Consider the following 16,008-nt stretch of genomic DNA (forward strand, 5'->3'; position numbering starts at 1 on the left):
TTTTTTAATTTTTTTTTTTTTAATTTATTTTTGAGACAGAGGGAGACAGAGCATGAATGGGGGAGGGTCAGAGAGAGGGAGACACAGAATCTGAAACAGGCTCCAGGCTCTGAGCTGTCAGCACAGAGCCCGACGCGGGGCCCGAACTCACGGACTGTAAGATCATGACCTGAGCCGAAGTCGGCCGCTCAACCGACTGAGCCACCCAGGCGCCCCATGAGTGATTAAAATTTAACTGGAGTTGCGGGTTAAAGGGCTTAATTTGTATTGCTAGAAGATCCAGGACCAAATGACCAATGAAGCCTGGGCCCGGTAGGAGGATATGAAAGTGAAACTATAAAATGTTTCTTTTTTACCTTTTTAAAAAAGAGAGAGAGCGCACACATGCAAGAGAGAGCAGGGTAAGGGCAGAAGGAGAGAGGGAGAGACAGATTCCCAAGCAGGCTTTGTGCTGTCAGTGCAGAGCCCAACATGGGCTCCAACTCATGAACTATGACATTGTGACCTGAGCCAAGATCAAGAGTTGGACGCTTAACTAACTGGGCCACCCAGGCACCCCAAGACTATGTAAGATATTTCTTAGCACAATGCCTGGTAGAACTCGGTGGGCTGTAGCAGGGCCTGGCCCACGGTAGATACTAGAAAAATATCTGTTGACTGACTAGCCATTCTCCATGCTTTCATACCCAACCCCACTGAACTTAAAAACACTGAAAAGAAACAATTCGACCAATGTGCACATTAGTTAAAAGAAAAAACTTTATGTCTTTTGCATTTTTGTGTGCATGTTACTCCAGGAAACTATACATTTTTAAATGCTCAGAGACTAAAAACTGCATTTTTGGGGTGCCTGGGTGGCTCAGCTGGTTAAGTGTCTGACTCTTGATTTCAGCTCAGGTCATGATCTTGCAGTTCATGAGTCTGAGCCCCGCATCAGGCTCTGCACTGACAGTGCGGAGCCTGCTTGGGATTCTTTCTCTCCCCTCTCTGCTCCTACCCTGCTTGCTCTCTCTCTCTCTTATAAAATGAAATATGAAATGAAATGAAATGAAATGAAATAAGTAAAAACTGCATTTTTAAAGAAATCACTGACTACATTTTGATGACTGGGCAAATTTATTCATTTAAAAATTTGCCCTGGCTGAGTATTTCATTTTTTTTTATTAGAGAGAGAGAGAGAGAGAGAGGGAGAGAGAGAGAGAATGAGAGAGAGCACACATGTGCGTTGGGGAGGGGTAGAGGGAGAGAGAGAATCTCAAGCAGGTTCCATGCTCAGCATGGAGCCTGATGCCTGATGTGGGGCTCAATCCCATGACCCTGGGTTCCTGACTTTTGTTTTGATCCTGATATCAGAAGTTGGACACTCAAGTGACTGAGGCACCCAGGTGCCCCTGGCTGAGTATTTCAAATTCTGACTGGAAAACAAGAGTGTAATAAAAGGTTAGTGCTATTTTCTATTTATTTTATTTATATACATACATATATATTTTAAAAGTTACTTTTCATTTTTTAATTACACAAATGATACATTTTCAAAGTAGGAAAACTCAGAGATATAGGTAAGCAATGGGTCTTAACTCTATCCTTCTAGATTTTTTTCCTTTGGACACACATACATATGTTTTATTACAATAATCCCTGCCTCTCCAAAAAAAAACCTTTCAAAAATAACAAAAACCCAACAGTAGAAATAAAGGTAGACTGGGTCCTAAATGTACCACAAGCGCTCATTCATACTATATACAAGTCTATGTGCATTCATTTCAACTTCAACATTTAAAATCTAAATTGATGCTGTTAAAATGATACTAAAAGATTCCACCTGAAACACCAGCCATTGAAGAATAACTAGAACTTGATTCAGGCATGCTGCTGCTAAAGAGCCAAGTATTACTTTTTTCATTAAAATAAGTAGCTTTCTAGTACTGCATCCTTTGAAGAGAACAATATCTTGCTGGTTCAGCCACAGTGCTTCACATATATGGTTACTATTTTAAAAATTCTTCATTCATTCTGGTGTCCTTGAAAATATTCATCAAACATAGAAGAAGACTCATCTTCATGTTCCTGACACAAAGAACAAAATAGAAAATATTCATTTCCCCTAAGGTAGACCTAGTATGTGCTTACGTATTTTTCAGGTAATGCCCTACCAGGAGATAATGCCCAACTGCATTTTAGGTGTATTTTACAGTGACAAAAGGCATGAGTGATAGAATTTTTCCAGCTAAGTGGTAAATCAAAGTGCCTGTATCTCATTGGAAGCACTTCTCACTTGAGTTTACACCTGCTGATTCTCAGCTACTTTGCTGAGATAGCGGCCTACGATGACTACCACCAGGCTTCCCAGTGACATGTGAGGGCAGCCCAAGTTCAATTGGATTTCATCTCCTCTCTGCACATGCCCCCACGCCCTGAGAACAAAGAAACTTAATAATACTGTAGCCTCAATAACAGGGAGTAGAACTGATACTGCTTGTTGAGCAAAGATGTCAATTTCAGAGATCTCCCCGAAAAGCCCAGATTACCACTGCTGTAAGACAAAATTCAAGGAGTTGCTGGGAATATGTAAGAGGCCACTGAGTGCTGGCAAACATTGATACCAAAAGCCAATAATCAAAATTACCTTTGGTTCTTTGAATTCTAAGTCTTCTCCATACTGAATGGCAAAATCAATATGCTGTAACACAATGTTCATGCTTTCTTCATCTGACTGATCATAAGGTAAAAATCGAACCATGCTGTAGTCATCAATCTACAAGTTGGGAATTTCAGAAAGGGTCATTCTGAAGCTGTACAAGACTTAACTTTCAACTTACATTTTCGTTTATAACCATTTATACTTCCGATTTAAAACATCTGCATGTGGAAGGAGGGGGAGGAGGGATAGACACAGAACAACAGCAAATCATCATTGATTTTTCTGGCCTCTGACCTCCCGGATACTCATTAACTTACTATTTAACTAGACACTTACTGTTTCATACGCATTTATCTGAATTCAACAGCCACCAGGAATTTAAAAAGGGCACAGACAGGGGCGCCTGGGTGGCGCAGTCGGTTAAGCGTCCGACTTCAGCCAGGTCACGATCTCGCGGTCCGTGAGTTCGAGCCCCGCGTCAGGCTCTGGGCTGATGGCTCGGAGCCTGGAGGCTGTTTCCGATTCTGTGTCTCCCTCTCTCTCTCTCTGCCCCTCCCCCGTTCATGCTCTGTCTCTCTCTGTCCCAAAAATAAATAAAAAACGTTGGAAAAAAAAAATTTTAAATAAAAAAAAAAGGGCACAGACAGTTCTGACCTCCCCAGAAAGCTTAGAATAGTAGACACATCAGTTAACTTATCAGCTACTGCCAATAACTACTTCTAAATTAAACTCCTGAGGGGTGCCTGGGTGGCTCAGCTGGTTAAGTGTCTGACTCTTGATTTCAGCTCAGGTCATGATCCCTGTATCAGGCTATGTGCTGGGTGTGGGACCTGCTTAAGATTCTCTCTCTCCCTCTGCCCCTCCCCATGTGTGCATATACGTGTGCTCTCATAAATAAATTAAGTAAGTAAGTAAGTAAGTAAGTAAGTAAGTAAGTAATTTAAGCTACAGACTGGCCACAGCCTGCCCCTACCTTCCTCCCTTTTGCAAGGAATAGGGTTGGACTCTGCTTCCTGTAATAGTGGCCACTGACTAGCTATGGGTAAACAGCTGACCAGGTTATGGTCAGGTTATGGTCGGGTTTTTAAAAAAAAAAAAAAAAAAAACCCTGATGAGAGCCTGGGTGGCTCAGTGGGCTAAGCATCTGACTCTTGATTTAGGCTCAGGTCATAATGTCATTGGTTTGTGAGTTCAAGCCCCGCATCGGGATCTCTGCTGTGAGCACAGAGCCAGCTTCGGATCCTCTGTTTCCCCCTCTCTCTGTCCCTCCCCACTGGTTCTCTCTCTCCTCTCTCTCAAAATAAATAAACTTAAAAAAAAAAGAAAACAAAACTTGAAAGCTTACCAGTCCACATATAGCTTTAGTCAATTTTTTGAATTTTTTGCTTCTTAAGTCACTTGCAGAATCATCTAATAAAGAATACATGTCTGGATCTAGAAACCTTTGAAGGAGAGAAAAATGATGAATAAAACGAAGAATAAATCAGGAACTAGTTTTGTAGACTGACAGAATGTCACATCTCTGCAATTAAAATCTGATGATAATGGAAGAAGTGAACTCACTTTTCAATTTCCTTTTTAGCTTTTTTGCTCAGCAGATCCATTTTTGTCATGATGTTAACTTGTGGAATTTCTAGAGAGATCATGGCACTCAGGGCTGCCAAGATGCCAGAGATGAACTGAAGGAGGAAACAGAAAAGGGAAGATAAATTAATTGTTGCCAATAAAATTTGCTGGTCTCTGCATAAAAGAGAGGCTTTTACTCCTCACTGGAACAAAACTGGCCTAAGTAAAAGAAATGATAGTCCTAAAGAAAAGACAGTCCATTCATCAGATGGTTGACCCTTGGTTTCCAAAGGTGAGAATAAAGAAGGAAGAGGTACATTTAATTTACAGTGATTGTAAATTACAATTGTAAATTACCAAGCCCGGCTGGCTTGGTCATCTGAGCACACAACTCTTGATCTTGGGGCTGTAAGTTCAAGCCCCACATGGGTGTAGGAATTACTTAAATATAAAATCTTAAAAAAAAATTTACAGTGATCACAAACCTCAATCTAGATGTTTAACTTCTTTTCATTGAATATTCCTTAAGAGCAATTAATGGGAAATACAGTTCATAAACTAGACCAAAGGCCCTCAGAGAATCAAAAATAGACTTATAAACTATGCACTTGCTTTATTTTTCTTGGTTAAGTAGTTCCCCCAAATCTATATGATATCATATTTTGACTTTAAAATACATCATTATAATAACTGAATAAGGGATACTAAATAATTCTGGAATATCGTTTTGAAATGTCCAGAATCACACAGTGATTAAAGAAGACTGTCACCTGCGTATACCCATGACTAAAAAATCGGTATGATTGATCTAAACCTTGAATGACTCCACCATGAACTGAGAGTCAACGAGAAAAACTCCACAGACTCGGAACTCCCACTGTTCCAGCTGCTGGACCAGTTGTTTCATCACAGGCAGGTGCGTATACAGCTCAATCTGACCTACATGAAGAATAACAACAAGACTATTATAAACAGGAAATATGTGAACTCATTAAATTACGTGAAAAAAAATTTTCTAAAAATGGTTAATAAAGGGAATCAAAAGCAAGTGCTACAAAGGTGTGTGTTGTTTGGGAATATTCATCAAGCTGTATGCTTGGGATATATGCACTTTTCTGTAAGTTCAATTAAAAGCAAGGGAAAATAACGTGAGGGCACAAATGATCACATCTAGGTTAGCCTCAAGTCTAAAATTCACAATTTTGGGGCAGCTTGGTGGCTCAGTCAAACACCTGACTCTTGATTTTGGCTTGGGTCATGATCTAATGGTTCGTGAGATTTAGCCCCATGTCGGGAGCCTGCTTGGGATTCTCTCTCTGCCTCTCTCCTGCACGTGCTTGCTCTCTCTCTCTCTCTCTCTCTCAAAATAAATAAATAAATATTAAAAAAAAATAGGGGCGCCTGGATGGCTCAGTTGGTTAAGCATCCAACTTTGGCTCAGGTCGTGATCTCACAGTTTGTGGGTTCGAGCCCCACATTGGGCTCTCTGCTGTCAGCACAGAGCCCGCTTTGGATCCTCTGTCCCCCCCCCACCTCCTGCCCCTCCCCAGCTCGTTCTCTCTTTCTCTCTCTTTCAAAATAAATAAATAAGCATTAAAAGATAAAGAAAATAAAATTCACAATTTGGCTTAAGAAGTTGTGCGTGATTATGTGTCCTCCACCAGCCTCACCTCATGACATTTCCCTGGGTTTTCAGTACTCCAGCCACACTGGCCTTCTCAGTGCCCCAAACCCATCTCACTTTTTCCTGTCTCAAGGCTTTTGGCATGCTGTGCCCTCTGCCTGGACCATGGTTTCCCTCACCTTCACCTCACAGCCCAGCTTACGGGCCACTTGATCAGAAGACTCCTAATCTTGCTATGTGGGGGTCTGTACTACTCCTGTGGAGAACCTACCAAAAATGAATATTAAATAATAATTGGGTGATTTTGTTCATTCTGTTTAGCACTTCCACTTGACTGAGGGCTCCGTGAGAGCAAAGGCCATGGCTTCCTGGCTCTGTATGGTATTCCCAGCATACAAAGTAAACCCTCAGTAAACTCATGAATGAGTTAGAGTCAATGAATAAGAGCTTTGTACTTCACTGCAATATGGTTTAGAGCTCAAAGGCTCAGTCCACTTTTTCTCACTGAGGATAGAGCCAGCACAACTTCAAGGAAAAGGTCATGTTCAAATTGTAGACTTACCTGGACAGTCAAAAAGGATATAGTCATCCTCTACGTGGCCAAGACAGTTCTCTAGCCAGTCAAAATTATTGGCAAAGTATTCCATGCAAAATACCAATCCTCCATTGGGACCAAACCGTAGACAGTCATCCTCCATGACATCATCCACCTCGATCAGCTCTCGAATGTCTGCAAAAGATAGACAGGGCCCAGAATATAAGAACATCCATTCAAAAATTGTTATCCTCACTAGTGAGAGTTAATAATTATATAAACAAATCACATATACGAAACTATTCCTGTACATGATTATTCACTTCTGATCAAGTAGCAGTATTTGTGGGAACTAATTAAATAAATTACTATATAGCCAGATACTGGAATCCTATGTAGCCATAAAAAGGAGAAGTTCTTTTAAGTATGCATGTGATACAGTCTTCCAGGTCTACTTTTTTATTTTTATTTTTTAACGTTTATTTTAGAGAGAGAGAGAGAGCGTGCGCGAGGATGGACACAGAGACAGAGAGACAGATCGAGAGGGAGACATAGAATCTGAAGCAGGCTGTAGGCTCCCAGCTGTCAGCACAGAGCCCAACGTGGGGCTCCAACCTGCAGACCACGAGATCATGACTGAAGCTGAAGTTGGACGTTTAACCGAATGAGCCACCTAGGCGGCCCTCCCAGGTATACTTTCAAGTGAAAAGTTTCAGGTACAGAACTCTGTGTAAAAATGCCATCATATGTGTCAACAACAACAACAACAAAAAAAAGACAAAGATTCACTATATACATAATAATACACATATGTGATTTTATATGCACAGACTCTATACGGAAAAACATCCTAGAAACTGGCAACACTGGATGCCTCCAGGTAGGGGAGCTGATTAATGAGACACAGAGCTGGGAGGGAGACGTTTTCTTGTATACTTACTCTTTGTACCTTTTGCATTTTGAACCATGTGAATATATACCACTCATTCTAAAACAAGTACAACAAAACCAAACCAAGAAAACCAACTGCTATTTCTTAACATCATGACCTCAGGGAAGCTATGTAACCTCTCTGCATCTCACTTTCTTTATTTATAAAATGGCGGACAAATCATATATGCTGGGGTAGAAGGATGAAGGCTCCATGGGATAATGTAGCTACATCACCTATAGCAGGAGCTTAAAAATTCTGGTATATGTATAGTTCTTCTCTACTACTAATTTTGGAAATTTATTCCTTATAACTTTCTACCACAGGTTTTTTATGTTTGTGCTCAAACCTACAATCTCTGGGGGCACCCGGGTGGCTAAGTTGGTTAGGCGTCCATCTTCGGACTAGGTCATGATCCTGAGTTCGAGCCCTGTGTCAGGCTCTGTGCTGACAGCTCAGAGCCTGGAGCCTGTTTTGGATTCTGTGTCTCTCTCTCTGCCCCTCCCCTGCTCATGTTCTGTCTCTCTCTCCCCAAAATAAACATTAAAAAACAAAACAAAACAAAACAAAACTATAATCTCTGTTCACAGAGAAATGCCTCACTCATAGCCATGTTTATATGGATAATATCTTCCTATGCATTTCCTCTCCCTATCCAGGGGATAAACATCTGACCCAAGTTGAGACAATAAAATAGGTCTTCTAAAAGGATGACTCAAGGGGTGCCTGGGTGGCTCAGTCAGTTAAGCATTCGACTTTGGCTCAGGTCATGATCTCGCAGTTCATGGGTTGCTCTCTGTGCTGACAGCTCAGAGCTTATAGCCTGCTTCAGATTCTGTCTCTCTCTCTCTCTCTCTCTGCCCCTTTCCCATTCGTGTTCTATCTCTCAAAAATAAATAAACTAAAAAAATTTTTTTTAATTAAAAATAAATAAATAAATAAAAGGACACAAGTCAGTCATTAAGACACCTGGACCAGAAAGGGATATGAACCTGAAGTTGGAGGCACTTTGCTGGGCCACCTGAAGCGGAGAAAGCTGGTCTGTAAGAGAGAGAAAAAGGCAGAGAAAGACAGAAAGCCGGCTTTAGTTTCTGTTAGTTTTTGTGTTTTGGGTTCTAGTCTCTCATAAAGCCTTCCTCTTGGGTTTTGTAAGAGATTCCCTTATTCATTCTAAATAATCCTTTTATGTAAGCTGGCTTGAGTGCTTTATGTTGGGTGCAACAATCCCAAAGCAATGCAATGATGTTTTTTCAAGGAAGAGGACTATTCAACCTGCCTCCTCCACCCCACTCGCACCCACTTCCAGCCACTCTAACGTCCTGATGGCACAAATATCATTAATAGAAATCAGAAGCCAACCAAAGAGAATTTCCCACATTCCCACCACCACTATTACATGGTGCCTTCCACCCTGCCTTCCCTCTGCTTGCAAGGAAGAAGCACCCCACTCCAGGGACACCTGGTGGTTCAGTCAGGGGAGCATGCAATTCTTGATCGCGGCATTAAGTTTGAGCCCCATGTTGATTCTATTTCTTAAAAATAGAAGAGATAATTTCTTTAAAAAAAAAAAAAGCCCCCCACTCCTAGTGAAGGCAAAACCCTCCACTTGTTTGGGATTTCCCCTCCCTTTCTCACTCGTGAAGTTATTCCCACCGTCTGGCATTTTCAGTTTCTTTTTCTACTGGATCGTTCTCTTCAGCAATCGAGTCCGACCCAGTGTTCCAGTTAGCATCTCCAACGTTAAAAGGAAACCTCCCTTGACCTTCCTATCCCCTCCAGTTCTCATCCCACTTCTCTGCTCCTTTCACAGTGGAACTTTGTCTCCTGTCCGTGTCACTGCATCACCTCCGGGCCACTCTTCAAACCGCTCTGCTGAAACCTCTAGGCACAGTCACCACCAACCACTTCCATGTCCCCACGTCTAACACCCACTTCTGTCCTCATCTTACATGAACTCCTAACCATCAAGAACATCACCAAGCACAAGCTCTTTCTTGAAACTGTCTCTCCTCCTGGCTTCTGTGATACAACATTTTTCTGGCTTTCCTATCTCACTTACTCCACTGCCTCCACCAGACTTCTGAAGATCAGACAACTTCAAGGCTTGGCCTTGGGTTCTCTTCTCTCACCATACTTCCTCCTGAGATGATCTCATCCAGGCCTGGAGGCTTATGTTCTGTCTATATGCTGCTGATTTGCCAACTTATATCTCTAGGCCAGACCTTGTCCCAGAGTCCCAGACTATTATATCCAATTGGTTCCCTGACACTGCCTCTTAGATATGTCAGACATCTCCAGCTTAGTAAGTGCAAAGAGAACTGCCCTAAACCTAAACAGACTTGTCCTCCTTCCTGGTAAATGGTACCACATGCTCTCTTCAGCAATTCAGGACACTCAAGTCAGAGATCTAAGAGTCACCCTTGAGGATTCCTCCCTTTCTTACACCCTTCTGGTTCACTCTCCCACAGAATGCTAATTCCATTTGCAAAGTAGATACCAAATCCATCTGCTTCTTTCCATCTGTACCATAACCACACTAGTCCAAGCCACCTAGACATTTTCAAGAGCCATACTGCTAGTCCCTGCTACTCCTGACCCCTAGAATCTCTGTTTTTCATCTGGGAGTCAGTATCTTTAAAAATGTATATTGGGGCACCTGGGTGGCTCAGTGAGTTAAGCATCCAACTCTTGATTTTGGCTCAGGTCATGACCTCACAGTTCATGAGTTCGAGCCCCTTGTTGGGGCTGACTGTGCAGAGCCTGCTTGGGATTCTCTCTCTGCCCCTCTCCCCACTTGTGCTTGCTCTCTCTCTCAAAATTAATAAATAAACGTAAAAAAAAAAAAAGATGACTGTATTTCTTTAAAAAAAAAAAAGTATATCGGATGTCAATCCCCTCCTCTGCTTTAAACCCTCCAATGGTACTCTACTGCTGACAGGTACTATAAATTGAATGTTTGTGTCCCCTTGAAATTCCTATGTTGAATACCTAATGCCCAAGGTGATAATATTAGGAGCTGGAGCCTTTGGGAGGCAACTGGGTCATGAAGATGGTGTCTCATGAATGGGGTTAGTGCTCTTAATAAAAGAGGCCCCAGAGAGGTCCCTTGTCCCCTTCCATAATATGAGGACATGGGAGTCAGCAGTCTGCCACCTAGAAGATGTCCTTGACCAGAACCTGACTCTGCTGGCATCCTGATCTTGGACTTCCAGCCTCCAGAACCATGAAAAACACATTTCTGTTGTTTATAAGCTGCCCTGCCTGTGGGGTTTTGTTAAGGCAGCTCAAGTGGACTAAGAACACAGGATAAAACCCAAACTCCTCATGTCCTACTGGCACTTCTTTGCTTCACTCATTATGTTTCAGCTCATTGACATACTTGCTTTTTCTGGAACACACCAAACCCCTTCCTGTCTCTAGGCTGTTTATTGCCCTGACATTCCCTCATCTTGGAAGGCCTCTCCCCTGCTTGGTGAGCACATTACTATCATCATCAGGTCTGGGTCCAAATCTCCCTTCCTGAGACTTTTCCCCGACTACCCTTCCTAAACCAACTTCCCCACTTACTCCCTCTCATCAGCCTATTTGCAATCCTTAGGACAATCTGCAATGTTTATAAAGCATGTGCTCAACTGAATGAATAAATTAAAAGAATTTTATTTATTTTTATTTTTAAAAAAAAATTTTTTTATTTTTTTATTTTTTTTATAGATTTTTTTTTTTTTCGACGTTTATTTATTTTTGGGACAGAGAGAGACAGAGCATGAACGGGCGAGGGGCAGAGAGAGAGGGAGACACAGAATCGGAAACAGGCTCCAGGCTCTGAGCCATCAGCTCAGAGCCCGACGCGGGGCTCGAACTCACGGACCGCGAGATCGTGACCGGGCTGAAGTCGGACGCTTAACCGACTGTGCCACCCAGGCGCCCCCCAAAATTTTTTTTTTAATGTTTATTTATTTTTGAGACAGAGAGAGACAGAGCATGAACAGGGGAGGGGCAGAGAGAGAGGGAGACACAGAATCTGAAACAAGCTCCAGGCTCTGAGCTGTCAGCACAGAGCCCGACGCGGGGCTCGAACTCACGGACCGTGAGATCATGACCTGAGCCGAAGTCGGATGCCCAACCGACCGAGCCACCCAGGCGCCCCATAAAAGAATTTTAAAAAACAAAACAGGCTGCTTACTTATACTATGATCAGCAGTAAACCTGATTCACCACAGCAGGACTAAGCATGAAAGGGACAGAAGGGAAGTGTGACAAGGGAGGAGTCTACTCACTTAATTCTTAAACAAAGACCAGGAAAGGATACTGTCACCTATGTCCACATGAGTGGATGTCACCAAATGACATTCAGCCTCATGCTGTTCACTATTAAAACAGGGAAGCAAACTGTAGTAATTAAAAATTTCAGCTTTTGTGCCAAGCAGCCTGCACTTATGGTTTCTCCACCCCCTTATTTTTCCTGAAGAAGGGGGAAGGCCCTGCTGAGGACTCACCAGCCATCACAGAGTAGTTGAAGTGTTCTGCTGCAGGATCTAGGTTCACAACTTGGACAGATCGATTGAGGGCTTCACAGTGCTGGACCATGGTGGCACAGTAGGTGCTCTGTAATGTCACAAGGCATGAGGGGTCAAAGCAACAGGCAGAGTAGTACAGCCCCCTACACCCCCAGAAGGACTCTCCATATCCCTTGGTTAGTATCCACTAAGGGTAAAACTATGCCTTTATTGACCAAAAATCTGACTGAAAACAGGAAAGGTACTGGGCTGGGAGTCGGGGACACCAGACTGGGCTGCGGATCCAGACCTGGCTGGGACTCATGCGTAACTTTAGGGAAACTGCTTCTCTACTTTGCTCATTTGTTTCCTTCCTTCCTTCCTTCCTTCCTTCCTTCCTTCCTTCCTTCCTTCCTACCTTCCTTCCTTCCTTCCTCCCTCCCTCCCTCCCTTCCCTTCTTCTTCTTTTTGTTTTTTAAGGTTTTATGTTTGTTTGTTTATTTAATTTAAAAACTTTTTTTAACCTTTATTCAGTTTTGAGAGACAGAAACAGCATGAGTGGGGGAGAAGCAGAGAAAGAGAGGGAGACACAGAATCTGAAGCAGGCTCCAGGCTCCAAGCTGTCAGCAGAGAGCCCAACATGGGGCACAAATCCACAAACCATGAGAGCATGACCTGAGCCAAGGTCAGACACTTAACTGACTGAGCCACCCAAGTGCCCCTATTTATTTTTTGAGAGAGAGCGGGGGGGCGGGGGGTCAGAGAGGAGAAACAGAATCCCAAGCAGGCTCCACACCATTAACACAGAGCCATATGCAGGGCTCGAATTCATGAACTGCGAGATCATAACCCGAGCGAAGAACAAGAGTTAGACGCTTAACCAACTAAGCCACCCAGGCGCCCCTTAAGATTTTAAGTAATCTCTACACCCAACATGGGGCTTGAATTTATAACCCTGAGATCAAGAGATGCATGCTGTGCGGAATGAACCAGCCAGGTGCCCCCTTGCTCAGTTTTCTAATCTCTTAACTGGGATGACCTCTACGATCACTAAGGCTCCCTGCTGCTCTAACATGCAAAAAGTGGAATTTAAGAAGATTTCTGATCATACCATGCAGCACACACAATGTCTATGTAACACATAATATCCTTACCAGGATGATTACAGTCCAAACAAAGATTTAGGTAGGGTGGTCAGGGATGATGTCCCTGAGGGGGGAATGTTTGAGCCAAGGGATGTGAATGTGCTTGCCAGCCAGGGGAAGAATATTTCTTTTTTCTTTTAAATTTTTTTTTAACGTTTTTTATTTATTTTTGAGACAGAGCGAGACAGAGCATGAACAGGGGAGGGGCAGAGAGGGAGACACAGAATCGGAAGCAGGCTCCAGGCTCTGAGCCATCAGCCCAGAGCCTGACGCGGGGCTGGAACTCACGGACCGCGAGATCGTGACCTGAGCTGAAGTCGGCCGCTTAACCGACTGAGCCACCCAGGCGCCCCGGGGAAGAATATTTCAAGATGAGAGCACACTGAGGTCAATAAATAGCCTAGAGATAGGCTATCAGTTTGCAACTTTTGGTTTAGAGAATTCTTTATCCCTCATGTAATCCTTAACACACTATGTTAAAATCTCTAGGCTACTTGTCTGTCTTTCCTACTCTGTTTAAGGGCAGGTATGTGTTGGGGCGCCTGGGTGACTCGGTCGAGTATACGACTCTTGATTTCAGCTCAGGTGGTGATCCCAGGGTTGTGGGATTGAGCCCTGTGTCAGGCTCCATGCCCACTGTGGACCCTGCTTGAGATATTCTCTCTCTCTCTCTCTCTCTCTCTCTCTCTCAGATTTTTTCCCCCTCTCTCTCTGTCCCTCTCTCCCACTTGTGTGCTCTCTAAAATTGAAAAAAAAGAAGAGAAAAAAGAAAAGAAAGAAAGAAAAAAAAAGGGCAAGGATGTGTCTTATTCAGTTTTACAAGCCCAGAAACTAGCATGGCACCTGCTACATAATAAATGCTTGATAATTGTTTCTAATTGGCTGACTTAATATATTCAGATATAAACTCTACAAGGGCAGAAATGTGTGTATGTTTGTGTATGTGAGTGTGTTTTATTCACGATACACCCCCCGGGGCCCAGAACAGTGCCTGGCAAAAAGAACATGCTCAGTGAGTACTTTGGATAGCAGGCATCAAAAATTTAGAGAAAGGTACTTGTCTAACACAGTCAGAAAATTCATCTGGGGGCACCTGGGTGGCTCAGTCAGTTAAGCGTCCGACTTCAGCTCAGGTCATGGTCTCACGGTTTGTGAGTTCGAGCCCCGCATCAGGCTCTGTGCTGACAGCTCGGAGCCTGGAGCCTACTTCGGATTCTGTGTCTCCCTTGCTCTCTGCCCCTCCCGTGCTCATGCTCTGTCTCTCTTTGTCTCTCTCAAAAATGAATACACGTTAAAAAAGTTAAAAAAAAGAAAAAGAAAAGAAAATGGATCTGGGATATAGAAGATAACTTCTATTACCCTTTCTCCTCAGTGACTTTTCACATACCATTCTCTCTGCCTAACAGGAGGCCCTCTCCATGCATCACACTATATTTTAATTAACAAGACACCTATCGGTCTTCCCAAATAGACTACAGGCACTGGGTAGGCAAGGGATATATTACAGTCACATGTAGATCTCCTGCACCCAGAAGAGGTCAAGCCTTAGAACAGTGTCTTCAAGATTGAAGCCAGACAACACTTCCAGACTGCAGAGCTTTTCACACTCCTGTGATTTGACCAGTATCTTCACCATTTCTGCAATATCTGAATGGCCCTCATATCACTCTGCTAATACTTGCTTACAAGAAAAAAATAATCTCTATTGTAAACAGGAAGCCAGGTATATTTATCATAACATGAAGGTAAGCGTAAAATTAAAGGTACCTTAAAAGGTACCTTTAAACGTCTATTTGTTCTAGCTAAATACAAATGTCTGTCAAAAGCTCTGAGTCTAAGATCCGACCTCTGAAGAGACCTGGGGATTAAAGAAGTGTTAGATATACAAGCACCAAACTGCCAATGTCACCTCAATGCAAACTGAAAGAGAATTGAAAAGGGAGTAACTTTCTCAATACATGATTCAATATTCACTAATGTTAGGTCCGTGTACCTCCTAAAAGCGCCTCAAATACCAGAAGTCCACGTCTCAACCTCTAAGAAACAGTGATTAATGCGACCACACTTGAACCTTCTATGAGCGCGAGAGGGCCGGATTCTGGAGTTACACAAAACGATTCAAATTCCAGCCGTCACTTCCTTACTAGCTGTGTGATCCTGGGCAAAGAACTTAACCTTTCTGTGTCTCGTTTTCTGTAAAATGAGAATAGGACTTCTCGCACAGTGTTTAAACGCAGTATCTGGGGTACAGGCACATTATAAACACTAGCAACCATCGTTAGTTACTCCACTTTCAAAACCACGACAAAAAGAGCACTGAAGCACAGACTGCAGAGGCGAGCTGCCCAGGGTCCCCAGTAAACGCACGCGCCGGTCCCGCCGTCAGGACCAGAACCTCCTTGTCTCCCACGAGCTCGGACTTTTCTCTTCTTCTCCCGCCAAATGCTCACCTTCCCGCTGCCTGCCGGGCCCATGACCAGCTGCGCATACCGAGGCATACCGGCACTCCAAGTCCCGGGTGCTGCTGGCGGCTCGACACAAGGTCCCACCGCCCCGCTCCCTTCAGCCTTCGCGCGGCGCTGACTGAATTCCGGGAACACGACTTGCGAACCAATCGCAATCCAAAGTCCTTCTGTACCTTCCGCTCTGCTACATCCCTGACTACGGAGCATCCCGCAGGTCACATCTCGTGTGAAACGCGTTCTCGGGAAACTTCGGGGAGGGCGGTTCGCGTGTGCGCAGAAGTAGTTGACGGAAATAGGCGGTTGGTAGGCTCGAGACGCTTGGTTGCCTTGGTGATAACGGTTAACGGACCGCACTCAGCATCCCTGAGTCTGGGGCTTTGGTCCTTGGTCTGTGTACCGAGGTTTGACCTATATGGTGACTCTCAAGATTTTCAAATTTGTAAAGGGTCTGGAATACTAAGGTGCAAGGCACCTCCTGTTTTAGGGGACATGTATATTTCCTTCTCGTGACTGATCCCTTCCACAAAAAAGATGCAAACGTGCAAGCGCGCAATCAACTAAAGAACTCCTGCCCCTCCCCCAATTTAACTCCTGCGTCGCGCATC

At 43.6% G+C, this 16,008-nt stretch overlaps 1 protein-coding gene across 3 annotated transcripts; it reads right to left on the bottom strand.

The window, feature by feature from the left end:
• Positions 1-1,445: 1,445 nt before the first annotated feature.
• On the bottom strand, positions 1,446-15,652 carry GPN3 (GPN-loop GTPase 3). Of its 3 annotated transcripts, none has more exons than XM_043557558.1 (9): positions 15,389-15,551; positions 11,794-11,902; positions 8,267-8,338; positions 6,394-6,561; positions 5,022-5,146; positions 4,205-4,320; positions 3,987-4,083; positions 2,627-2,755; positions 1,446-2,067 (listed from the first exon to the last, which is right to left on the bottom strand). In XM_043557558.1, exons 1-9 carry the CDS (start codon positions 15,434-15,436, stop codon positions 2,005-2,007), a joined length of 927 nt encoding a protein of 308 aa, XP_043413493.1. In that variant the 5' UTR covers positions 15,437-15,551; the 3' UTR covers positions 1,446-2,004. The 3 variants fall into 3 exon arrangements, with proteins under 3 accessions (XP_043413493.1, XP_043413496.1, XP_043413495.1); XM_043557561.1 differs by lacking the exon at positions 15,389-15,551 and adding an exon at positions 14,913-15,243; XM_043557560.1 differs by lacking the exon at positions 8,267-8,338 and having other exon boundaries at positions 15,389-15,652.
• Between the last annotated feature and the right edge of the window lie 356 nt (positions 15,653-16,008).

Source organism: Prionailurus bengalensis, chromosome D3 (genome assembly GCF_016509475.1).
Source record: "Prionailurus bengalensis isolate Pbe53 chromosome D3, Fcat_Pben_1.1_paternal_pri, whole genome shotgun sequence".
Classification (NCBI taxonomy): Eukaryota; Metazoa; Chordata; class Mammalia; order Carnivora; family Felidae; genus Prionailurus; species Prionailurus bengalensis.

Excerpts from the sequence above, each read along its gene's own strand:
- GPN3 (XM_043557560.1), bottom strand. The coding sequence starts at position 15,610 with ATGCTCCGTAGTCAGGGATGTAGCAGAGCGGAAGGTACAGAAGGACTT. Across the intron at positions 2,756-3,986 it reads CTAAAGCTATATGTGGACTG|ATTGATGACTACAGCATGGT; the intron begins GTAAGCTTTCAA and ends CCCAACTTGTAG. Across the intron at positions 2,068-2,626 it reads TAGAATTCAAAGAACCAAAG|GAACATGAAGATGAGTCTTC; the intron begins GTAATTTTGATT and ends TCTTTGTGTCAG.